The 26,568-nt window shown below is 39.4% G+C and overlaps 1 protein-coding gene across 1 annotated transcript in view; it reads left to right on the top strand.

Annotated features, from left to right (window-relative positions):
* The window catches only part of MAN1A1 (mannosidase alpha class 1A member 1), a gene marked incomplete at both ends in the record, with an annotated part of 149,741 nt that overhangs the window by 88,065 nt on the left and 35,108 nt on the right, over nt 1-26,568 (top strand). The window contains one exon of the mRNA XM_082480981.1: nt 568-662. Coding sequence (XP_082337107.1) covers nt 568-662 — 95 coding nt within the window. The remainder of the gene's footprint in view (nt 1-567; nt 663-26,568) is intronic.

Below are 26,568 nucleotides of genomic sequence, written 5' to 3' on the forward strand. Positions count from 1 at the left end.
CCGTGCAGCACATTTGCAGTATGGCAGTTGCGCAGCGATCCAGCCCGGGTTCCCACGGCACGCTGAGCCACCGTTAATAAACCTCACGCAGAGCAAAGGCGGCGTATCCGCGGCTGGCTGCGTCCCCACCGCTCGGGGAGGAGGTGTCGCTCGGGGCAGGGAGCTGCCTGCCAGCCAGCCTGGATCCAGCAGCGTGCCCGGATAATGGTCCCCTTCCCCGACCCCAGAGTACCCGCCAGGCGCGGCGGGGAGCGCGCAGGCAGCTCTGCGCAAACCGGAGCGGGTCTGGCCGCGCTGACGTCTCTGGCTTGATGCTGGTCATGCCAGACAGACACAGGTCATCTGGACATCTTCACTGCGTGATCCTGCTGTGGGAGTTCTCCTGTTGCTGTGTGTAATGGAAAACGGGTGGTGCTGCTGCGTTCCTTTGACGTCACTCTAAAAAACCAGGGACGCTTCGTTGTGCTGAGATGACTTGTACTGTATGCTCAATAACGGTATTATCCAAATTAATTTAGTGGGAGCAAGAATGCATTTTCCAACACTTGGTTTCTTCTTAACTTCCAGGTTTTCCGAAAAAAGGCAGTGGAGCTTGGAGAGAAATTGCTACCTGCTTTCAACACTCCCACTGGCATACCTTGGGCATTGCTTAATATTAAAAGGTAAAACAGCTGGTTTTTGGTGACTAGAGCCTATAAAAAAGTTATGTTGAAACCGTCTTCATCACAGAACTATTACAATTGCTGCACGGTTTTTGTCTTTCCAGCTGGGTAAAAGTTGACATAAGATCCTCGGTTCTGCAGTTTAAATTAGGAAATTTAAGTAGATATACGCCGTACACGCAAGAACGCGTGTAGGAATACATTTACGCACCTCAGAACTGTCCGGTTTTGTGTCAGTTAGTATGTCGCTCATCACTTTTCCTGAAATCCTTCATTGCTTTTAGGGCTGTTATGCATAGGGTAAGGGCCAAAGGGCACGTGCTGCCCTGGAAGGGTAAAGTTTCCTGCCGCTTTGCGCTCATATTCTTACCCCTTCTCAAACGTAATATCGGCATACCGAGAAACACGAGGAATACCTGCTACAAGTGACTCGCTGTTCCGCACCATCTCCCGAGGGAGTGGTTTTGCTTTGGCCGGTTGTGCTTTGAAGGCAGCTGCGTGTTTGCTGCAGGAGGTGCACGCTCTCCTGAAGTCGCTGTGGTGGCCTCCAGCGTCTGACTCCAGACAGATGTCAGCAATTCCCGGGTCTGCCTCAGGCCTGCCAGCAGTGATACTGTGCTGGTAAATACAATGTTTTCTTTGCACAGCCTGGGGAAGGATGTTGAAAGTTACACCTGTGCGGTGTATTTGTGTATTCGTAAGGACACGTCAGCTTTCTTCATCCTGTGGATAAACCCCAGCACCACCCGTCACAGGAACGTGAATGAAGGGGAATTTCACATGTGCGGGTGTTGGTGTCGTGTTGTTTTTTGCATGATTCCCTCCTTGACAGTCAGCATCTTCCGCTGCTCTCTGCTTGATCTTTATGGGTACACCTTTTCCCCAGAGAGGGGCGTACAGTGACGTGCTTGCTCAGTCAGCGGTGTTTGCTTCCGGCTTCCCAGCAAACTGCTCAGGGCCAGTCCCACAGAAACCCCTGGTATGTCAGTTCAGACAGGTTTACATTCCACCTTCCTTTCCAACAGAGGTGAGGCGGGGGGAGGGGCAAAAAGCACATCTGTGTGCAGGAGCAACTCTCTCGTTGTTGAAGGGGCTGATTAACTGCTGCCAGGTGATGATCCTTGGACTTTGACTGGTTACTTACAGGCACGCTAATGATTTCCTCTCAACAGACTTTAATGAGTTCTGCACAAGTTCAGTGACATAATGGCTTGAGGTTTGTTGTTATTCGTTTTTAAGCTGTTACAAAAATTTCTAAGTAGGGAACCTTGGCATACATTTTTAATTGCAACACAACGGTGCCTTATTCTACATTGTATATGGAAACATATTTAAGGTGTTTAGGCTAAAAATCTGTCTTGTATGTAGCCCTTAACTAAATCCCTGCTTATCTACTAAATGTATCAATGGCTTATGCAAATAGTTCGAGTTCTGTGGTCGGTCTTTATGGTTTTGTTCCTAGCTTCTCCCAACAACGGCTGTGGTGCAGTAGAGATGTCAGCCACACACGCACTACAACGTGGTGATGCAAAAGAGGTTCATTTCTGAAGTGGCACCAAAGGGGAAGAGGATCTCTGCCGAGATAACTTCTTTTGCCATGCCAGAAGAACTTTTATTAAAAGCAGGGTTCTTGGTTATCCGTTCCGAATCCTTGCACATCTGTCTAGATGTGACCTTCAGTAGATGACTCTTCCATAATACTGTGCGTAAACAAATACGCTGTCATCCAGGCTTAGGAAATGCTAAGCCACTGAAGCCTGCACATATTACAGATCTAATATGCCTCATTTCTGATTAGTATTTTATTTGATTTTATTTTGATTTGTGCTTCAAATTGAAGAGCGCTCACAATAGATTGTGGGTGTCAGTGGTTATTTTTAAATTACTATTTTTGGATTAACAGATGAGCTGGATATTTGTTTCACTATGCAAATGTTCTTCACAAAATAGTTTGTTTTCTCTGCTCGTCCTGTATAATCAAAGCCAGACTTGCTCTCTCCTCAAGCGTCTCTGTGTGTATACATATATACATGCTTTTGTCTGAGTGTGTCCTTACATACCAAAGTCATCCACCTGAAGTCTTGTACCCTTTCTCTTCTTTTTTTTTCTTCATCCTGCTTCTTTCCTCACTACCTAATGACCATGGGACACTTACAGTCTTATTTGTAGAACCCTAATTATCAAATATATTAAAAAGTTCACTGTACTATTCTTCAACTAAAATTAATAGCCAGTTCGTGAGTGTGTGTGTTTGTAAAATTTCCTTTTGTCTCTGAAGTACGTTTTAAGTCATTAGGTTGCTAGTTTGTACTGGGATTTTCTTTTCTTTCTTTTTAAATGATTCAGTTGCGTTTCCATATTTCTGATGTTCTTGATACTGCTCTGTATCTTCAGTTCATGTTCAGCGTCTGTTTTTCACTTCTCCTTACACTGCCAGATTTGAAGTTCCTATTACAGCTCATTTGCTTCTTTGAGTAACCAGTACCGTAGAGCACTTCTTGACTATTCCGGCTGAAAACACTGGTGCAAAGAGAGCCTAGAGAGGGGCAATGTGTGTAAAGCAGTGGTGGCTTGACAGATGGGTTTGAGTCTTCTTTTGGCGATAAGGAGCACAAGCTGGCAGAGTGGCTTTTATGTATTTATTTATTTATTTACTTGCTTACTTACTTACTTACTTATTTTTCTCCCTCTCCTAAATCCTTTGTTGAGATATTTCATCTTCAGTACTTCTAAAACAGCAACTATAACACCTTCTTAAAATACCACTAGTTGATGAACCTTTATTTTTCTTCTCAGTGAGCTGTGACAATCTGGCTTCTTCAGGCTAAAATTTTCATTTCCCTTTCTCTCTAAAAACTTCAAGTAATTTATGACTGAGGAATCAGATTGCTTGTGTGTTTCCGTAGTATGACTCTCAGACTTCTAGAAATAAAAAAAATATGAAATTATAACTCTTTTAGTGAGTTAAATGATCTTAACCAATCCAGCTTCCATCACGTTCTCAAGATCAAGTAGCCTTTTTAATGTATCTATGTATTTTTACCCCTGTAACTATCAAAAAGGAAGCTGTATGGGGCTTCTGTTTATGGGATGACGCCCAGCTGTGAAATACAGAGAAGAACCCAGATTGTTCTTAGTCTATTGGATCAGTCAGGAACAAACTTCTGAGTATAAGATTATGTACAATATTTTTTCTCTTTTGGATGGTAATTCATAGAATCATAGAACGGTTTAGGTTGAATTGTCTCTATATGTCTTTTTTTCCCCCTTTGAAAGCAGACCTGTGTCTTTTTTTAGTCACTATTAGTTCCAGTAAGACCACATGACTACTTTCTAATAAGCAACCCAGAAGCATTCTTGTATGAAAGAATATATTTTCCATAAAATGTTTGCTCTCTATGCATTGACCAGTGGAACAGTTGCTTTAAGGTTATTTATTATCCCTTGTGTGCTCCTATGTAGCAATACTATTAGACATTAAGGTGCCCGGCTTTTTATGAAGAATCAATGTATCATATAACCTTTAAGTGTATCTGAAACTTTGAAAAATAGTTTTGCCTTACCCTAATGAAAAAGTCTTTGACTGGGATAAAATAACATTTTTATTTTGGGGAACGGAACAAACCGGAAATGGGTTTTTTGGACGTCCAGCCTGTTTGCAAATGTTGTTGTGGCTAAGGGGGATACTGTGCTTGTTGCACTGGCTCAGTGACAAAAGTAAGTAATGTAAGCATTTATGGATATAGGGACCATGGGAAGTTCTGTGTAGAAGGAGAAGCTACGAGGTATGGGTGGAGTGGGTCAGAGCAGGGAAGCATAACAGAAGTCAAACAGGAGGAGTTTGAAACAAATTTGATTAATTTGTATTAAAATCAAACCATGGGGAGCGATAAGATTTACTCAACATACACATAAAATGTTTACTATGTCGGATGTCAGCCAAGGATTTTTGCCTTTTATACTTTGGCATTGATTACACATAAGGGGGGGACCTGAGCTGAATTAAAATATTACATATTTTACGAAGTGAGAGAGCAGAGGACTGTGTAAACTGAACAAAGTAGTTACTCATTGGTAGGTAACTGAGGCTGGAAGTGACAAGACTGCAATCTTTATGCTATTGGGATGTTGTCAGCATGATTTTAAAGCGAGGTCCTCTTTTGATATTTTTTTCGATTATTGTTTTTTTAAAATATCGTGTTTTGCACAGAATACTTAAGTTATGCCACAGGCGTTTCCAGGCCTCAAAGCATTCAAGGTTTGAACAAAAGTTGAGCTACTGAGCCCTCGGAGCCACTGCGTAGATTCAGAACAAGGAGATACACCCACAGCGCAGCTTCAAAAACAGTCTTTTTTTTCTCGCGCGTTACTTGAAAAAGAGAAAATAACAAGGAAAAACATGCCCGTAGTTTTTTATTTTGAATGCTTTAGGTTTTACCACCAGCAAAGAGTCCTGTTTCGTGACAGTCACGCTGAGCTGGATGGCTTCCCCCACCCCCCATCAGTCTGGCTTGCCCAACGAAGCCTGGCGGCTTTTGCGAGGGATTTCATGCTGAAATGCTGCAGAGTCTGCCAGGGTGATGCGGGCACAAGTGTTGATCTCTCCTGGGGCGTACGCTCTGGTATTTCGGAGTACTGGGCAGTATTTTAGGTTGCGGACTTTTAAAGGAGTTTGTCAGCACCTTCCGCCGAGGAGGAAACGTGGCTGATAATCCAACCACCGAGGTATGAAACGTTGGTCTGCAGACAAAGGAAGTTGCTTGAAAATATTGTAAAGTTTCAAAGTAATTCCCCATTTCAGAACATGTTTAAGGTCACATGTGCCTAAATCGCTTGAGGAATAGATGGCCTTCAAAAGGTCTTTAGTGTCTTACCTCATTAGAAGAGCTCCAGTATTCTTAAGAAAAGATGTAGATTTTAGCATTTAACAGAACCGTTCTCTTTGAGTTCTGGGACGTCTTCTTAAATGTCATAATCAACGCACTTCCTTTATTGTTTGTAAGGGAATCTTAATGCTTTGGGAAAGTTTGAAAATGTAAAGAAAGAACCCAAACACATAAATTCAGTAAACCTTTTTAGACAGCTTAATTCCCCCGCTTACACTATCAGAAATGCCTGAAATGTGAATGCTGCATTATTTTGCAAAATTTTCCTGAGCATCAGGTTGTCTCTATGATATTATCTTCTTGAGCAGAATTAGTGATTCGTGCTTTTACTTGTCCTAGTGACAAGCACTGTCTTGCAGAGATTCGATTAGAATGGCTAATTTAAATTTTCTGGTTTGATCTATTACCTCTAGTGTCTAAATTAAATTAAAAAATACTACAGAGTTAAATAAAGTTTATTCTTCAAATCTGACTATCTTTAGCAAAAATAATCGTGTTTTTTAAAGGGGTTGTAAAGAGGAAAGACTTACATTGTCTGCACAGTTTGTCGTTGTAGGGCCATGCAGAAGTTGTGCTTAGATGGAGTCTTTAATTTTATCCCTTCTGTCTGACTTAGACATAATTTTAGAGGAAGGAATCAAAACTACCTTAGAAAAAAAGCTAAAAGTAGTCTAGTTTTGCATGCTTAATAAAGACTTTGTGTGTTTGGCAAACACTCCACCGATGTCATAAATTAAAGTGGTAATAGTAACAAAAAGGATTTGGATATCGAGTTAAACAGTGAGATTTCCCATGTGGCAAAACCAGGCCAATTGAAACCAGACTTTGTCCTTCAGGCGTTTGGATCACAGTGTGGATTTACGTTAGCACTGGATGCAGAGACAAATCCTAGCTGAACTTTACCTATCTAAAAATTGTTTGTCTGGTGTTAAGCATATGTTTTGGGATAGGATGATTTGCCCCCTAGAGATACTGATCTCTTTCCATTGACTAAAGAAGAGCTTAGGCAAGCAATTGCATGGACTAACTCTTTGAATCGAGGAAACTAATTCCATCCTAATTTATAAGTAACCAGTGACAAGGATGATTTCAGCAAAGGGTACATCTTTTCCGCACTGCCATTGAGGGTGTTGGTTAACCCACTGATTCGTTGCATGATTCACAAACAACTTTACATTTCTTGAGTCAGTACTGGATGCAAAAAAACTTGAAAAAATGGTTTTGTGTTTGGGGCATTTTGATATCACCATGTTATATACCATCCAATTAGCAATTTCATTGTTTTAGAACATTACAGTAAGCAAATTGCTTGCCATGCCTTTGCCTTATTTGACATGAGTAGCCTGTTCTGCATTGCATGACGAGTGCTTTATATTCAACAAGAATCAGATGAACTACTATAAAATTATATTTTGTTTAGAAAGAAGTATCAGTTTTGCTTTTTTCCTTTGAGTTTCAGTAAATAATTCTTTCATGGTCACACATACAATTAAAAAAATTGGTCTGAGAGCGTTATGAAAATTAAGATTTTCTGACTGTAGGTATCAGCGGAGTTTTCAGGATGGATACTTTTAACTCATGGTGGTGTCTGATTTACCATTGAGCAATGCAAAATATCTTGTTATAAAAATATCAGAAAAATTCCATGAGATAGTTCAAGGAACATATCATTTGGCGGGGAAGAACCAAGAAAAATATTATTTTGATGATAGCCCGTAATGATAAGCCCTATTATTCAAACAGCAGCTTCAATTCAATATTGTAATGCTGAATTTGTGTGGGAGGCTGCCCTCTGGCAATAACAGGAAAGGATTTGGGACCTGTTATTGCTACTGTAAAATATCTCTCTCAGTTCAACTGCTTTCTTTGTAGCCAAAGGAGATTCCAGTCCCAAATTCTAAGTTTAAACGCTCTTTCCCTCCAATTTATTAGTGCACTGTAATATAAGTACTTACAAGTTCATAATTATCATACTAACTTGTCTGTGTAAAACCCTATGTGAGTATTAGTAATGTGATTCCTCAGCATAAAGAGTAGGATTGCAAACACTTTATAGATCTCTGTGGTGATAACAATAGGTAGTGTTCTTTTATAAAACAAAACAAACTTTGTGCCAGACTGTCCCACAGAAGCCAGATTCTTACAGGAGGGTCTTGGTCTTTGCTTCATGGGTTTCGCCCCCCATCCACAGCAGACACTGCCTTCAGGGTATCAAAGCCTTCCCCAGCTATCACAAAGGTTTGTCTTGATGGCTTAAAAAGAGTGGGAAAAGGCTTTTCTTTGTGTGTTAATTATAGAGAAGATATGAAAGTTTTGCGCGCTGGAAGGGAGGGTGGGACTTGAGTCAGGATCAGCGGGTCGCACTGTTCTGTGTTTTGCCCTAGAGGAGATCGGGAGTAGGAATTTCAGCCTGGTCACCTATGGCATGTACCGATAGGTGACATGTGCCAACCAGGTATTTCAAATTTTGTACTCGTCTGGTTATAAAATAACCAGGCCCTTGTTGAAACACAGTGACGTAGGGTGGATAGTGATGAGCGTGAGAAAGTTGCGTCAGATCCTCAGTTTGCTTCCTGATAGCTAAAACTGCTCTTGCTCCCCAAAGAAATCTGCCTGCAAGATTTTGAAATTGCACTTATTGAAAATAGGATTTTATACATCAGTATATAGATGTGCGTGTTGCTTGTGCTCTTAGCTGGGCAACTGCTGCTATCACCTCGATACTGGCAGATAATTAGGAGTTATTTGTATGACATACTTTCCCGCTGCCTGGGGGATGCAAGGGAACCCTTGTGTGTTGAGTTGCTGAACGTATTTGAGAGTTGGAGTTGTGCATAAAGATGCGCAGGATGAGGCTCCGTTCAGGATGAGACACGTTTGTACGTTTTACCAGCGCAGCGGGAACTGGCTCCCGCTACGGTCATTAGGGAGCCAGGCGCTACAAAGCAGCTTGAGGAGCAGTTGTCCTGCCCTGAAATCAGTGCCCAGTGCCTGGCCCACCGGGCTGCCCTTCCCTGACCGTAATGACTGTGCTGGGAACTCCGACACCTGAGTGTAGGCACGTTAATCTTTGCACTGGTTAAAGACCATTTCCCTTTCAATTGCTTGTATCGTGTACCTCCTAACTTTAATCTGTGTCCGGTAAATGATCATCTTATAATAGACGAAATGTGACTGTTGGGAGAGGCTTCCTTCAGAAGGAAGGGAATAAATTCATGCAGACTTCAGGTTTCGTTAAATAAATAAAATGAGCGCAAGCACTTCTCAGTCACGTCCACCACAATTCAAGTCACATCAGGGAAACACTTCATCTAAAAATAATAGTTGCATTAGGATTGTTTCTCCTAAGAATTTTCTAAATGAGAAATTAAGAAGGCACTTATGAATTATTCACTTTGTGTATTTGGTACAGTGTGTGTACATTTGTGGGATTTTGCTTGCAGAATCCGTCGCTCCGTGTCTCATTAGGGAACTCTTTAAATGACCTTGAGAAGGGGAGAGGGTGCATTTACCAAGTGATTTGGTTGTGTATTTTAGCTTGAATTGCTTTAATACTTCTACCTGGATACATTCTAAAATGGAGCATGTCGTTCTTAAAAACAGTAATTTCCAAATGGAAAGGTCATGGTTGGTTTTTTTCCTACTCTAGTTTAAGCATCTTCATGACGCGGTGGATAATAAGGATTGAGATCTACCAAGCACTATACTTTGAGTGTCTGACTAAATTGTTGGTGATAATACGCATAAGGGTATGATACCTGTTTGGCATTACAAGACTGGAGGAACAGGATTTTTACCTAGCATCAAAAGTAAGGACTGTTTTAGATTCTAAAATAAGCACTTGTTTAAATAGGTGACTAATGTTGTAGTTACTCTGTGTTCTTGTCCTAAAATAATGTGTGTGAAGACTTGCTAACTACATTTTTTCAGAAATCATTAGTGAGAAGAGATTCTACTGTCTTCTTCACAGAAGACTACATTTTTCTCACTAAAAAGACATTTTTCCATTCAATACTTCTCTAAGTACATTAGCCTTTTAATATATCTTTCACGATAGATATGCACACACACGTATATGCACGTGTGTGTATATATATACATATATACATGTTAATCTCTATTCATCATTGTATGGTTTCTCATTGCTGCTGACACAAGATGATCTTTCCTTAACCTCCTCCAATCTATAACCTCCCAGCTGTACAGCTGAAACCTGTGACAGATACAGTCGCAATACATAATGTATATCACAAATAACTTTTTCACTTATCTGAATTTTAAACTTTTCTTTATAGTACTTCATAATCCTATTAATACTGCGAAACTTGAATTTTGTGGTTTTCAGTTTCATTATACCAATGCTGACAAGTGGTTTTTATGCCATTTTTGTAAGCATGGTTAATTTTAAGCTGACTAGTCGTAACTGCCTATGACATCTTTTGTTCTTCTGAAATTCATGGCATATCCATTTTCATAGATACATCAGATACTCTTTCAGCGCAGTTTTCCATTTAACCTTTTAGAGTGACCTTAAAATAACAAATCAGCATAAAATAGGTTATCTTTTTCTCTATAAATCAATCTGTTATATCAGAATAATAATAACATTCATGCAGACTGTTTATTAGCTTTAGTTTTGAGGGGTTTTTAACTTAAACTAAAGTTGATTATTTGTTAATCGTTCAGTGAGGTTTAGCCTTTGGAGAGATTTGCAGAGTTTCCTTTCTTCTCAGGGATCTTAAAATTAATATTTGGATACTGTACTGGATAGTGTCCCACATATGTCTTCTGAGACTTCTGGGCTGACCGTTTTTCAGCTCTTTCCTCCCTCCCTCCCTCCCTCCCTCCCTCCCTCCCATGTTTTGAGGTTGTCTAGTTGTTCTGCTTCTCTGCCTCTCTGCAGTACCCAAACTGGGACACACGCTAGAGTTGCCGCCTTAAGGTAAGATACTTTATGGAAGAGCTAATCCATAAATCCTATGTGTCCTAGTGTATTATCATGTAATACACTGTTCCTTGAGGTCTTGAATATATTTAAGTGCCTGAATATTCTGGAAGGTATGACAATCAAGCTATTCTTAGGCATATTTTGGTATATAGTCAGGGGAGGATGTGTGTGTATATATCTATACACATATATAAAGGTTTTATATATGTGTAGACACACGTATAACATATTTATAATGTTTAGCAGTGTAAAGCAAATTGGGCTCCTTTAGGGAAGTTTGGGAGAAAAGATAAATAAAAAAAAATGTTGTGCTTGGCTTTGCTGCTGAAGGCTATATTTTCTTTAAAAATCCCTTTTCTTAGTTCCAGTTGCTCTCAAGTTCAGAATTACTTGTTTTTTACCATCCTCTGGAAGACTTTATAGTAGAATCATACAATCATATAGGTTGGGAAAGACCTTTAAGATCATCAAGTCCAACCGTTAACCTAGCAGTACCAAGTCCACCACTAAACGATGTCCCTCAGCACCACATCTACCTGTCTTTTAAATACCTCCAGGGACGGTGACTCAACCGCTTCCCTGGGCAGCCTGTTCCAATAGTTGACAACCCTTTCAGTGAAGAAACTTTTCCCAATATCTAATCTAAGGCTTCCCTGGTGCAACTTGAGGCCATTTCCTCATGTCCTATTGCTTGTCACTTGGGAGAAGAGACTGACCCCCACCTCACTACAACCTCTTTTGAAGTAGTTGTAGAGAGCGATAAGGTGTCCCCTCAGCCTCCTCTTCTCCAGGCTAAACAACCCCAGTTCCCTCAGTCGCTTTTCATAAGAGTTGTGCTCCAGACCCCTCACCAGCTCGTTGCCCTTCTCAGGACACGCTCCAGCACCTCAATGACTTTCTTGTAGTGAGTGGCCCAAAACTGAAGACAGTATTTGAGAAATATGAATATTTGAGAACGTTTAGAAACATTAAAAAAAACGCAACCGAAACTCAAAACATTTTCAACCTTCATCTGCTATTGAATATTCAGTCTTCCCTTTCTGACACCTAAGCCGACCACAAGAAGACTTCTGTTAGGTCAGAATAAAATAGGTTACTGCTCTTTGGAAGCCATGATGTCATAATTCTCATATTTCTACACTTATTTTTGTCTTTTACAAAGGAGGGGAAGCAAGGAGCAAAAATAAATAACTTCTAAGCAGCAGTGAGGCTGGAGAAATAAAACATCTTTCAGGCATAAATAGAAAATGAAAAAAGGTGCATTGATTTCACTCAGTTCTCCTTTCCTCACACAAGAACCCTCGAATAATCCTTTCCATCTTATGAAGGTGCCCTTTGATACCAATACAGATACGGACACAGGAAAATGTATGCTGCTTGAATGCTGCATTGATTGTCTTTGCAGTATTTATAACTGAACGCTCTTGATCACAGCTCTGATGAACTTTAGTCTGTATATCTATAATGTTGTGTTCCTTTAATAGTTCTTAAAATTTCTTGCAATTTGTGCTCTGCAAAGCCCAGACAGGTACGGAGCACTTTTAATGGTTTCTAATGACAAAGTCAGCTGATGAAGAAATTTAAAAAGCCTCAGCAGTGAAGTATTTCAATGATGCAACTGCCGGTAAAACCTCTTTTCTAGTTGAAATTATGTTGGAATACTATCCACTTCTGAATTTTGTCATTAAGGAGATTCTTTAAAAATTCATTTTTAAGCTTATGTAGTTTTTCTAACTATATTAAGTCAAATTATGATTTATAATTTATTTGCCTTATTGCAGCACTTCGTTATAGTGTCAGAAGATACAGCTTCTAGGCAGGGTATTACACCAAGAACTATGCATGCGGTGCTTTTCGCATATGGAAATAGCTACAGCAGTTCTGTTCTGCAGCATGAATTAACAAAGATTGATTGCAATCTGTTTTTATTAACTCAAGGAAGAAAAGCAGTGTAGTGATATTAAGAAAATTAATTATAACTTTCTAATCTGGTAATTAATGTGCAGCTGGGCATGAGTGCGGTTAGTGCAACTCAGTAATTTGGCAGTCCTGACAAATTATCATCATCTGTTTTAAGGTAGACAACTGTTCTTTAATCTTTGCTTAAATTTTTAGAATCTTTTCCATTTCAGAGTGGTTTTAACAATTTAGATGTTAGATATGGCCTTTTACTGTAATAACGTGAACTGAAGTTCAGTTGTATCTTTCAGGACTGAGGTTCAGTTGTATTTTTTAGAACCCTCTTTTATGCTTTTCCAGTGTTGTACTGAAGTTTCTTATGAAGCAGTTGTATGAAACAGTGATTACTGGTAATTGACCTGCATATGTTAAATAATCTTAAAATGCTACTGAGAATTTAATGTACCCTGTAAATTGAGATGCTTCCAATTAAATAGAGTTCTTAGGATAATCACTTTCAAAACTAATCAAGTAATATAATGTTGTTACTAAAACTCTTATTGACTTAATTGTGACAAATTAATAAACCTAACCAATGCAATTACTGTAATGGTCATATTAGTTTGCATTTTTCGTAACCTATCTGTAAATGTTTTTCAGAAACACAAAGGGAAAATAGAAATTACCCAGGGGTATTGAATTAGCATGACAAGGTGACTTGTGTGGGGGAGTGTTTGTGCCCTTCTTGCCGCCTTTATGAGGCGTGAAGGTTATTGTGGCTCACCCCATGCTCAGTGCCTCCTGTCTATTAGGAAATCAAATGCTACTGAACAAAAATTAGAACTAGGATCCTAGCAGTGGAACTGATAAGAGAAAACTGCTCTTAAGCAGTCTGACTGGTTTTGCTACTATCAAGTTTGATCTCCTAAAATGCACTGGTGAACAGAGTATGGTAATCTTGTCAATAAGGTTTATCTGTAGTGTTATTTTTAACAGTTGAAAGGGAAGAAGCACAAAGCATCTATGTAGATCAGACTCTGACAACTGTCCAAAACTATTCAGTATCCTTACTCTCTTAGTGAACAGATAGTTTTAAAAAACTGCTTTATTTACATAAGACTTTTAGGGGCATTGCCTGTCTCGTCTTGGTTTAGGGCTTTTGTTGTTGTTGTTGTTCAAGTGTTCATTAGGAATGCATTAGAGAAGGTGTTCTGGGAGACCAAAAGCCAGGAGTTTTCAGCCCAGTGAATCTGTCCTTTTGGTTATTTTGTGACACAATTTCAACAGGAGAAAAGATAGACAGCCTTTGCCAGAACGGCTTCTTGCCTAGTACTTAACATGTTCTCTGGGAATTTAGCAGGCATGGATTTGAACCTCCTTGGCTGGAGAAGAATTGAACCGAGGTCTTTCACTTCTTGGACATGTGCTTTAGCTCCCTAGGTTATTGCTTCCTTTAAAAGCAAGCATTAGCTACACCGTTTAAATCAGTCTGATCTTACTGATCGTTGGATGGTGGGTATGTTATGGCTTAAGGGCTTGTGAGTAATTAGGATCAAGGAATCAAAGCAGATGTCTTCATTAGCAGGTTAGTTCAGCTCAGGCGTGAGCTTCTGAAGTGTTTCTCGCAGTCTTCCCCACTTGCTGTGCTGTGGTTTATGGTTAAATACGAAAATACTTAAAGGTAGATACTTGCTCCGCACCTTTGACCTACTTGTTCTCAGGACATGTGAGGATCACAAACCTGGTCTTAGGTACTTAAAGTAAAGCAAAGCCTTCTATGTCTTTTGTTTAATCCATCTCAAGCTGAGCAGAGAGCCAGCCAAATCAAAGATTTGCATCAGAAATGAAAAGATTTGATTATTCCATAATGACAATGAAATATATAAGGGATTGGCGAGGAAAGGGGAAAAGGGAGTTACTGAGGCTATAATCAAATAAAAACCTTGGAATTTTATAAAGGACCTACTAGGAAATTCTGTTGTTTTAGTGGAAAAGAGTAAGATTCAGGTAGATCTCCTATTGAGTTTGCTTTATGCTCAACTCCTGGAGGCACAACAAACAAACAAACAAAAAACCAACAAAAAACACACGCCACCTAAAAAACCTCAAACACAAAGCATGGAACTTGAAAATTCTCTGAGGTTTGTTGGTTGACATTAATGACTGCATGGTGGTGTTCACCATCTTATGCTTTCTTCTAATTTGTGTTTCACAGCCAGTGTCATATCAGTGGTTTTAGGATACTGAAATGTTCCATATTATTCTCCATATAAAAAAAAAATTCATTGAATAAATTAACTTGCATTTCAAAATAAAAAATGGGCAGCAATGCAGTCAATTGCATTAGTCATATTGAACTACTCATTTTGGAACAAATCAAATTAATAAAGAATACAGCAAATTTTGCCTTTTTTTCTTTCTGTTTAGACACATGGTTATGAATGTTTTAATTAATATTTTCATTATTTTTGTCTGCTTCAAACCACTTTGTCTGTATCTTAAGTTTTTGTATTGTTTTATTTTCATATTTTCTAAGTGTTCCCTTTGCACTCACCAATGTAACGCAGTTCTCATCAGCATTCACAATAATAAAGCTCAGTTTGCACATGGCAAAATAAGAATAGCTACATGCGATGCAACTATTTGAAGAAAGAGAGATTTTGAAGTGTCTTATGTATTCTTTGAAGTCGTTCTGTGGTGGATTAGACTCTCCAGTACCGTAAATCAGTTTGATCACGCTGTAATTTTCAGTTAGATCAGCTATATTTTCGTTATGGGCTTTAATGTAATCCTAGATATTACCACTGACAAAGAGCACACATTACAGAATTAATTGGTTGATATGTAGGACAAAATATAACACTAAATGATATCCAGTGGTATAATTCATTCAGCAGTTCTGACAAAATGGATGGTCACAGAACTGACATGGGTAGTGAAGTCCTCCAAAAGCAAATTCAGTCGTATATAGGAATGCCTCAAGGCTTTTTGTAGCTTTCTGTGTTTTTTCCTCATAGTATTAAAAGTTATGAAATGTTAACCGCAACACTTCAATCCTTCTGTTCAGTTTTGATAGATAGGTTGGCCTTTAATGTCTTTTCTTCCTTCTTCTCTTTTAAAAGGAAAACTTTTAACTTTTTTTTCTATTTAATCTCCTGATTGCTGATCAGTTGCATGTACATATAACTTTGAAAGCTGATCCGCTGTCATATCGTTTGGTTTCTGCTATGATGGCCAACATGATATTCGTATTGAAAAAGAAACAGTAAAAGAAGATGCTGAATTCTTCCATCAGGAGAGACGAGGATTACCAAAGAGCCCTAATCTGCTGAGATTGTTCTGGATTTTCTCTATGCTGTTTCGCAATGAGTTGTTGCTAAAAATTCTGTACCCGTTCATACTAACTGTATGGCATTATCGTATCAGTGTTAGGGCTGGGTGAGCATTTCAAGTGAGTGTGCCTCTTGCTACCAGCGCCTGATGGTGTTAGGGTGATTATTGGGTTCTGTGTAGGCTGAATCTCTGCTTTTTTGTTTGTTTGGTTGGTTGTTTTTTTTTAATACTCCCATATAATTTGGAATTACTGTAGTAGAAGGCTAATGCCTGGCTAGTCAGCCTTAGGAATGAATGACCCAATAAGCAATACTTCCATGATCACGTTCTGTTCTGGCTGAACTTCAACGCATTACAGGCTGACTCGTGTAAGGGTAGAGAAGAGTAGGAATTCATAAGCATATCTGTGTGTAGCGGAAAACAAACAACCTGACGTTTTACTCCTTAGTCCAGCGGGCTGACGTGAACTGCCTTCTTTGTGTTGGGTTAGATGGATGCACCTAGCCAACATCCAAAATGCGTGGTGTTCCCCCATGTTCTCACTGTAATCTCCCATCTAAAACTGAGCAACTTCGTGTTTACTGCTTTTTGATGAGCAGACCTTGCTCGCTGTAGTACGCCATAACCTAACTGAGTGGACCTGGCTTAGAGGATATGGTATAACTGAATGTAATTTTTAAAGACTCACCAGAATAGTTGATTTGCTCTGTATTAAACAATCTGCTGCCCACCAACAAGCAGTAATAAAATCCCAGCAGTAAATGCCATAGACTCACGGACATTGCTGTAGGAATCCAGATAGCAGAGGGCAGAGACAAAACGAGACATGTACAATGGTGGGGTAGTTTGAGAGCTATTGAGAAGGGAATAAAAAGAGGCTAGTGAGCCAGCTAAGCAGTTTGTTCCAGAAATTTGCCTTCATTGGTTTAAACTTCACGTTAAAATTACATTTTTATTGTTACAACACTGACACATCTTTACGAGGGAGTTAATAGGAGGGAACAATCTTTCAGCAAATTAAATGAAAGGCTACTATTTCCAGCTGACATCTGTAAAACTGCTGCTACGTTCCTTGCAGTAGTGCTTAGAGAAATAAATGAGCAAGTATTCATTATAATTGAGCTTTAATGGTATCCATATGCTATATATCTTGTAACGGTGCTCATGTTGTGTGGTTTCTGTGTAGTATAAAAAAATTGAGTATGAGTCTGTCAAAGGCCCGTTAATGTAAATGTCTTGATTCAATACTTAGCCATGGTAAGGCTCGTGTTTTAAATATATCCCAGCAAATCGTGGTTGGTGCAGCAAATCGGACAGTCTTTCCGGTTGACCTTTCAGATTGTCCGTTTCATGTCGTACAGCATGCTTTCTAGATAATGAAATCTATCGGAGCAAAGAAGATTTTAAGAGCGTTTCATTTTGATTTTAATTCTTTTGAAATTAATATTTTCTATCGGGCATTAGAATGTGCAGTCTTCCAGCAATGTTGTTTCACATCGTCTCATGATATTCTACTGAGGCCATAAAGAAACTATTTTCTCTACCTTCTACCCAGAATCCATTCTGTAAATTAATCGAGTTTTGCTTAACTGTGTTTTAGTCAGCATTGTTTTAACAGCTAATAGCTTTTGGACCTGTCTTTGAAGGCTTAAAGCTGTCATTTTAGTATTCAGCCAGTTGTATGGTTGAGGTTTACTAGCACCCAAGGTTTTCAAGAGCAGTACAAGTTCACAAGCCTGCTTTTGAGTAACTAAACTTTGGACTCAAAGTGGTTCAAACTTGCTTCGTTTTCTCCACTTAATGAAGTCTAAAGTGTCCAATTTTTGCATGATAGACTGGTCCTCCTGAATGACACACCACAGGTGCTTTGATAAGGCATACCTTAAATATTAGAAAAAGACTCTTTATGGGCTTTACTTGCTTCCCTCCTCCTCCTCCTATAGTGAACAGGGATGCGATGCTGTAAATTTTTTATTACTACTTTTAAATAAGCTTAATTCATCAAGAATGTATGATTTAGCTTTCAATTGCTTTGTTAGATGTTTTTGAGAGGTTTCAGAAATTGAATAATCACAGAAAATAAGGCAGAAGTCACATCATCAATCCACGTAGTCCAATACTGAACATCTAAGCTGTGCCTAAGTTATCCCAGGCGGATGTTTGTCTAGCCATTTCTTCAAGATTTGCAACATGGAGATTCCATGCTTTTCCAAGGAAGCTGATTCCAGTGCTTCTGTATCTTCTCTACTGGGAGTTTTTTGGGGGTGTGTGTTATTTTCTCTGATGTCTGTCCCAGAACTTAAATACTTCACTATTTTGGTGAAAGATTTATCCCCTTTTACATGTTGGAAGGAGGCTATTGCCATGTCTAATCTATTATCCATTAACAAGATCACTCTTTCTCTCCTCAGCCCTGGGTCAATGCTTTCTGTGTTCCTGTTAATTCTTGTTACTCTTCTCTAAGCTTTCTATAATTTCTCCCTGTCTTTCTTGGAATGTGGTTGGTGTCTGGTATTGGATGCAGGTCAAGGAAGGCCTTTCCACGAGTGAATAACGTACACCCTTCAGCACCTTCATTCCTCATTTCGCTTTTAAGCCACATCATGCACCCCGTGATGTGCCTTGTTTGCATTTCCACTTAACCTGCTCATTTTTAAAACCTCTTTCCCCCCACCTGCTTCTCCAAGCTTTTTGGGATGCTTCTGTAGCAATCTCTAATCCTAGGTAGTAGCTTCATGTATTCTCCAGACCTCTTTTCCATACACAGTTTTTGAGTCAGCAAGATACTCAAAATCAGAGCGGCTCTGGTATACCCTCAGCATCATTTAATGTTTATTTCCCCTCTCTCAAGCACAACTGAAAGAGAAAACAAATGTTGGGCAAAACTATGGCATCACCATCACTTTTATGTATTTTTTGTGTCATTCTGTACCGTATCAGTATTTGATCCTCCGATATGGGAGACTGCATGTTTCAGTATCTCTTGAGCCTCTTTGTAGCAAACAACTGGTTTATTTTTTCTTCTTTTCTTTTTATAATCCTTTGTAATTATATAGCTTTTCATGTGTGAGCCAAATCGGTTTGTCATTCATCAGTCATGAATCGACTTAACATGTCTTAGGTACTTCAGAGGATTAGAAAAAGACCTGTTGCTGTCCACGGAGGTAGCAGCTGTAGCAAAGGTGGTTCTTCGTGCTCACCTGTTAGGGAAGAGAAGGGAGCCTGGCCTTTTGTATTCCACCCCTCCATTCACCCACACATCAAAGACAATTTGGGCTCTGGTTGGTTGCCCTTGAAAACAGCCTTTGGAAATCTCCATGCTTGAAAGAGATGGGAGTGAGAAAGCGGAGCCATCTCCACTTTTGTGTTTGCTCTGATCATTTTGACTTGGGCCAGGGTGTTGCTCTCATACTCCTAAAATTGTAATATAATAAGAGTCAAGAAATAAATCATTTTGATTATTTTAAGTTTCTCATAAAAGACCTAAAAGTAGTTTATTTTGATGGCTTTTGAGTTCAATGTCTCTCTGCTCCACAAAAGATAATTGTGCACCTTACCAAAAATACTGATTTTGACTGACATTATCTTTCAAAAGAGTCAAAAAGACTAACCAATATGCCATATTTATTCAGAACATACTCCATTCCGGACAAGGTCATCATTTTAGTTGAAGAACAAGTATGGCACTTCTTACATGATGGTCCTTGAAGATACTCCATGCTATATTCCAGTCTACAGCTGGAAAAAGAAAAAAGAAAAAAGAAAAAAAGCTTAAAATACAGATTCTTGCACTAAAGCCATTAAAAGCATTGAGAGATTACAAACAAGATTTAAAATCTTTGGCCAAATGTTTTGCTGGAATTGAGATGGAAAACTTATTTTCTTAAATGCTTTATAAAACTATAGCATCGTTTTCATTGATAATTTAAAAAAGAAAAATAGCAAGGTACTTTCCCCTTTTGTACATTGTTTAATATGCAGAAGCTTTTTCAACGTGGTTAATGAAACAGTGTGTGTTGGTGCAGAAAAAAAAAAGGACACATACTGTGTCCAGCAGGATTCCAGAAGTGTCGGGTTTTTCTGAGCCTTTGATTGTTCTGTCATTTTAAATGGTAATCCTTTCATGCTGATTTCACTTTATCCTTTATTATCTTATTTTCATTGCATTGATTAAAATCCCATTACTGGTAAGAAAAGCTTATTTAACTACTTGATGCCAGCACCTTTATGATCTGATAATCTGGTTTACAAAATCCTCCAAAGGGTATCTTAAGTGTGGTCATGGGTCTTAGTGCACGGATTGTGATTATTTTTTTAAGAAGTACTTTTAGAAGAAATGTTTGGTACAGGGAACTGCTGGAGCGAGTCCAGCGAAGGGCAACTAAGATGATTAAGGGACTGGAGCATCTCCCTTATGAGGAAAGGCTGAGAGAGCTGGGACTCTTTAGCCTGGAGAAGAGAAGGCTGAGGGGAGACCTTATTATGGCGTACAAGTATCTAAAGGGTGGGTTGAAGGAGGATGGAGCCAGGCTCTTTTCAATGGTTCCCAGTGACAGGACAAAGGGCAATGGGCACAAGTTAGTACACAGGAAGTTCCGTTCAAATACACGGAAAAACTTCTTTACGGTTCAGGTGACAGAGCACTGGCACAGGCTGCCCAGGGAGGTTGTGGAGTCCCCTTCTCTGGAGATTTTCAAGACCCGCCTGGATGCAGTCCTGAGTAATGTGCTCTGGGCAATCCTGCTTTAGCAGGGGAGTTGGACTAGATGATCTCTAGAGGTCCCTTCCAACTCTGAAAATTCTGTGATTCTGTTCTTATTTTTCTGCTCTGCCAAGGTAGCGTAGGTCTTTCAGCTTTTTTCAGCTCTATCAAATTATTTGGTAATTGAATGGAAAACTCCTTTGCTCCTTCAGGATATTCACTGCTTTAAAATATGATTGTATCGTAATTTAAAACATGGATTGCTGCAAAAAGATTATGAAACAAAATTACTTTTTCTTTAAAAATACAAGTCTTGCCTAATCTGACTTTACCGAGTTTTCAAGGTAATGTTTATCTTTTTTTTTTTTTCTTTATGGTATTATCAGATTGCCCTGGATCATAATTTTTAGTGCATATCTGAGAATTAAGCTGTATTGTGCTGTGCCCTGCTGTCTGAGATAGTCGGCATCATTGGTTTCTTGTAAGTAGTTCATCTATGAGCAGCAGCTGTGCAAAAGTATTTGTTGCTTAAAGTAATTAAAAGTAGATTAAAGGTGAAGTTCTATATTTGGTGGAATGCAATTGAATAACTGATAATAGAGACTCTACCACAAGAAAAGTGTAATGGGGATGTTTTCCTCAGGTGAAAATCAGGCGCCTATTAAATTATGTGGGTTTGGGTTTTTTTCCGTCTACTGCCTGCTAGACAGTAAGAAATATTCCTATTTAATGATACCTTAGTTTGTGAATTCGATCATATTTTAGCCATTGATTTTCCTTGATCACACAAACAAGGAGGGACTTCATTCATTTATGAACATGTGATCCAATGAAATCACATTTAGTGTTTATTAAAACATCATGTTCGGAGCTTAAGTATAATGTTCAGAATCAGAAACTGATAAATAATATGGATATCTTCCACATGCCTACTGATATACCTGAAACTAATGTCATTTGAGAAAAATAGGAGTAACTCTTTATCATTACATTGACTGGATTATACTGAATAATATGTATCTTCTGTAAGTGTATAAAGTGAGGAAAAAGAAGTCTGTAAATTACATGCTAGTGAGTACTTCTTTTCTTTAAAGTAATTTACTTTAATCTTGATTTTTCAAAGTTATGGGCATTGAAGGATAAAGCTGTGTCATGTCCTGGGAAAAGAAACCAGAAAGGTCTGTTTTTACGTTGTATTACTGATTTCCAGAAAGAGAACCAGTTCCCAAATGCTAATGGTGTTAATGGAAAGGATTCATATAGTGATATTGCTGTTTCAGTCAGGCTGCAGGGATTTGCTGTATATCTATTGTCTCTGCAGTAATTTTAATGACAGTTACAGGATTTTTATGCTTGACCAGTGTCTGTTGAAGCCACCAGGATTTTTTCTGTTGGCTGTGAGTAAGGATCAAGCCCGTAGTGACTGGCACTGAGAAAAACAAATGCTTATCTGATCCCAGGACAAATGGATTTATATGACACATCAATGTGTGGGTAAAGAAGAATGAGAAGATTGAAGCAGACTGGAAAAAAGGGACATTTATACTTTTCTTAAAGCATTTGTCAAAACAGATTATGTCTTTAGCAACACTAGTCTGAAAAAGACTACTTCGGGGGGTTTTATCTGGAAAAGCTGTCCCTTTCAGTGAACCAGAATGCCATTTCCATAGTGTTTCAAACAGCTGTCACAGCATCTGTGAAAGCAGATACTGAAGAGAGAGGTTTCCCTCCACAACAGTGGTGTCTCTGTAGCGTACATGTTTAGATTGATACACGTATCTGTAAATGCATATGCAAGTGTAATTTGTGGCATTTGTAAGTTAATGTTATATCAGATGACTATCACAGCTGCAAGTCTTGTGACAAGCTGTCCAGTATCTGAAACCACTGTTGATCCAACAGCTGTATTAAAAAGAGGAATAATTGACTGTCAGTCAAAAAGGCTTTGGCGCAGGCTCCTTGCAATGTAATGGTAGCTACAAAACTGCCTAAACCGGACCTTTGCAACTTGTCAGCCACTTATTTTTAATAACGGAGCCATGCAATTAGTGTAATGATTTTGATTCTCACTTCAAACATTTGATGGTGCCACATGCGATATCAAGCACAATAAATCTGACTAAATGCTGTGAAAGACTTTTTAACTTAAATGACTGTGAATCCACTTAAAATATTTTCTTGACATGAGAAACTAATTCAGTTCAGAAAACTAAAAGATTAAAAACACTTTTAAAAGTACCATCTGATGGTAAAAAATGAATGTGATCCGGATAAACGAGACTGATACAGGTATATTTAAAATGACCAAGATTAAGATTAGGATGATCCAGAGTATTATAAAATTACTGTTGGGAAGTGGGAAACTGGGAATTAGTGGCTGGGAAGTTTCATCTAGCCTGTCACTTCCCATCCATTGCTTCGATGCTCTGAATCTTTACCTTCTCTGAAAAGTCCTCGTCAGACTGAAAAGACTGAGTACTCGGATTTTATCCTGTCCAGAAGATCAGTAGTGGCTTTCCTTGAAAAACCGACTCCTGCTTTTCTGGTAGAGAAGCCACTGTTTTCACAATAATTTGGTACACTAATATTCTTGATTGCATTGTGAGTGTCCTTAACCTGAACTAGAGGTGACCGCTGTTGCAGGAGCACCATCATAGAAATGCATCTTGCCGCTTTCCACTTGAGGCTGTGTAGAGACAACTTAAAGACCTCAAGTGACTGGCAGTAGAGGGAAGGATATCTGATAACATGGAACTCAACTGGAAGAGCAAGAAGAGAGTTGTGGTGCCAGAAAGGAAGAGCAGCAGCAATAAAGAACCCAAACACATCAAGAAGAAAAAAGAAATGGGGAAGTTCTAGCTTCTAGCACCAATTCTCCACACTGTTTCTATGTTACCTAGCCACCTCCAAATGCAAACTCATCCTCATAACAGATTATTTTACAGACAAAGGAAATTAATAAAGTTTATTTGCATTTGGACAATGCAATTGATATAACACAAGAATAATTTAGCACAGCTCGAATATCAGTTATTAGTAAAGGAATTCCGATGTTGGATAGAAAGTCACTGAAGTCAAAAGTTATTGAACTAATCAGGGTGGAGGGAGGATTTATAGCAAATCCTCAGCAGAAAAGAGAAGATAACCTAAAAGTTGAATATTGGAGAAGTGATATAAAACTGGGAGCAGAGTTTTATAGAGAGACGTAGTGAGCAAAGCAGATCAAGAGTGCTGATTGCCATGGCTGTGGTGGTTTTAGGCAGCAAGCACTCTAATGTGAAATCTAAAGTTCTGCAATAAACTTTAGGCTTAAACATGCAAAGTTAGTGTGTCTTTTAGTGTTAAAAGGCATGGCAGAAAGGAAGAGAACATATATAAATGCTGTTTCTCATGGAATCTCCCAAAATTCTTAATTATTTTTCTTCCCGGTATATCTGTTAAGAAGCCATTTTCCACTGGCTTCACGGAACCAGGAGTTTTTGGAGTTTTCCTCTCTTTGGTTTTGTGTTTTTTTTGTTTAGAGTTTGGGGTTTTTTTGGAGGTGGAGGAGCTTTTTGTTTGGTTGCTTGGTTGGGTTTGGTTTGGGGAGTTTTTCTAGACTAACACTGAGTTATACCAGTTGCTACAGTGGGGAATTTTATTCTAATACCTTCTTCTTTTACACTGCCTAACTTATTCTCGCATGGATGGCAGAACTGTAGACTTCCATTCATGATTTTTCATTTCCTGTTATTTTCACTTTTCTTCGGGGACCTGATTAAAAGTAGTCTGTGCCAGTACTTATTATCTCTAGCCGTGCTCTGTTGTGTTGTGTTCCCTCTTGCTTTTTGACCCCTTGGAATTGATTAATTAAACCTTTAGTGCATAAAGTAATAGGAAACATGAATTGTTTAGTTTATTCATTAGTGCGTTGTGGGAGACATGGAGGTCTGTGCTGTGCTCAGATAACTTTTATCAGAAATTATTATGGTAACAAGTACTGGTTTAGTATAGTTTTAGATGGTGACACTGAAAATTGCCTTTAAATACTTGACATGTCTCGTAGTGACATTTCAAATCGTGTACTGCTTGGCTACTAATTGTCTCTCCTTTTCTCACACTCCTCCATGTGGGTGCATACATGCGAGCTTACTGCTCTGCTGGTTTGCCGCAGGGTGCCAGTTCCACAAGCTTTGATGTCCCTTTAGAGCACCAGTAACGTGAGAAGTGTCACAGGGCAGACAGCCATAAGGAAAGGATTGGGCGAACCCTACCACTAAAGTCCGAAAGAAATTCAGTCTTTTTCCACAGAGAAATGCTACGGGAATTTGACATAAACAAAGCAGCCCAACAGTCTGAATGGACTGGTAAGAATAATATACTCTGATTATTTTAAGCACCAATAGACACACTATCGCTAGATCCAGGTGTTGAAAAAACATGAATCAGATCACAGAAGAAGTATCCGATGGCGTGTGGTGGTTTTCAGAGTCCATGGAGGAGGTGTTTTATTTTTATTCTCAGCACCTGTCAGACTTCAATGCGTACAGTAAAGCATGATTTCCCACGGGCAATTTCAGTAGCCTTTGCTTATTCTCTGCATCTCTCCAGAGGCAGATGAGATTGTCTCCTCTTCGTGTTCGTTCTCTCTGGCATTTTGGTCTCCACCTGCATCTAGGCTCCTTCTGCTCCCTCTGCAGCTGTTCCCATTCACTTCAGTGTCCACTCACTTCAGTATTTCCCCAGGAGCCATCATTACTCTGACCTAATCATGAGCAAGTACATTTCACCCCAGAGGGGCTGGTCCTGCTGCCGGGACAGTAAGTTTGATAGTGGTATTGAACAGTGTCTTTTTTTACGGAGCGAAGAGCGCTTAGTGGGGTTTCATATGACTTGGACGTGGAGCAGACATGACTCTCTAGCCTCCCCTGTGTGTTTATATTGCATGCCTCTCCAACACCTCCTCCACCGCTGACTTGATCCTTCTGGAAGGTGGGGACCTGTCCTGGCAGAGGCCACAGCACAGGTAGATACTGCAAATTTCATACTTTGTGCACCTTCTGCTCACTTCCTGCTTTTACGCTACCAGTGCTCTCCAGTCTCTGTTGCTGTTCCGTCTAGTTCCAAGAGAAGTTGCCTGTTGGATGGTCGCCTTGAGGAAGATCAGCCCACTTGATAGCGTTCCATGATTGTTGAGCGTTTTAACTTTTTGCCTGCAAGGTACAGTAAGAAAATAGTGACCATTCTAGGACAGCTGTAAAGGTTGCAGGGTAGGTTTCCTTACGAAGGTGAAAGGCAAAAATGTTGGGAGGAGGATAACTTTTGTTCTTGAAAAATTTAACCACAGACAGTGCAATTGATGTGCATAGGTACTGTAGGGTCCGTAAAACAACTGTTATTCTTCAAGAACCACAAAACTATTCTGACTGGTCCCATTTTCCTAAAATTGACAAGGGGAGCAAGGAGACTGGTTCCTCTTCCCCTGCTGTTTTACAGACAGACATCTCTGTAACGTTTGGATTGGAAAGTGTGCTGCGTATGTTGCCTTTGAAGGACCCGATGAATCTCATGGAGAAAAGCAGGGATCCTGTTTTAAGATCTGTTTTTATATTAGCATCTTTTTTGGAGCTGTGCTGGTAGTTGCTCACATGTTGAACCGTCAGTCACAGTAACCTGACTTTTCCTACTCTCATTTCCAGCCAGATGATGATGTGCATGTGCCTCCAGTACAAATGGATGCATCTCCTGTACTGGCAGAAGTGAAGTGGCCAGCAGATCAGCAGATATTAATGCTGACGCTGCATATGACTGGGCAAATAGACAAAATTAATGTTCTCAAACTAACAGCTCTTCAGGCTATACCTCTTCATTATCTCACTTGTTACAGTAAAAAAAAAAAAAAAACACATTCCTGTTCTGTCTGACATTACAGCACAGAATTTTTTTTTTATTCCCCGCCGTACTGTAAAATTGAGCAACCACTTTCGTTGTTAGTCTTCATGCTGCGGTTGCTGATGGTACTAATTCACTGTCTGCCTGCGCCTGCTAAATCAGCATCCCTAGAAATCACCTCGCCAGGTAATTGGTGGCATCAGTCAGCCTTCAGAGAGGGCAGCTCAGCTGAGCAGGAAGCTGCCAGCTGGGCAGTGATTAGGCAAG

Source organism: Vanellus vanellus (genome assembly GCF_965231255.1).
Source record: "Vanellus vanellus genome assembly, chromosome: 3".
Classification (NCBI taxonomy): Eukaryota; Metazoa; Chordata; class Aves; order Charadriiformes; family Charadriidae; genus Vanellus; species Vanellus vanellus.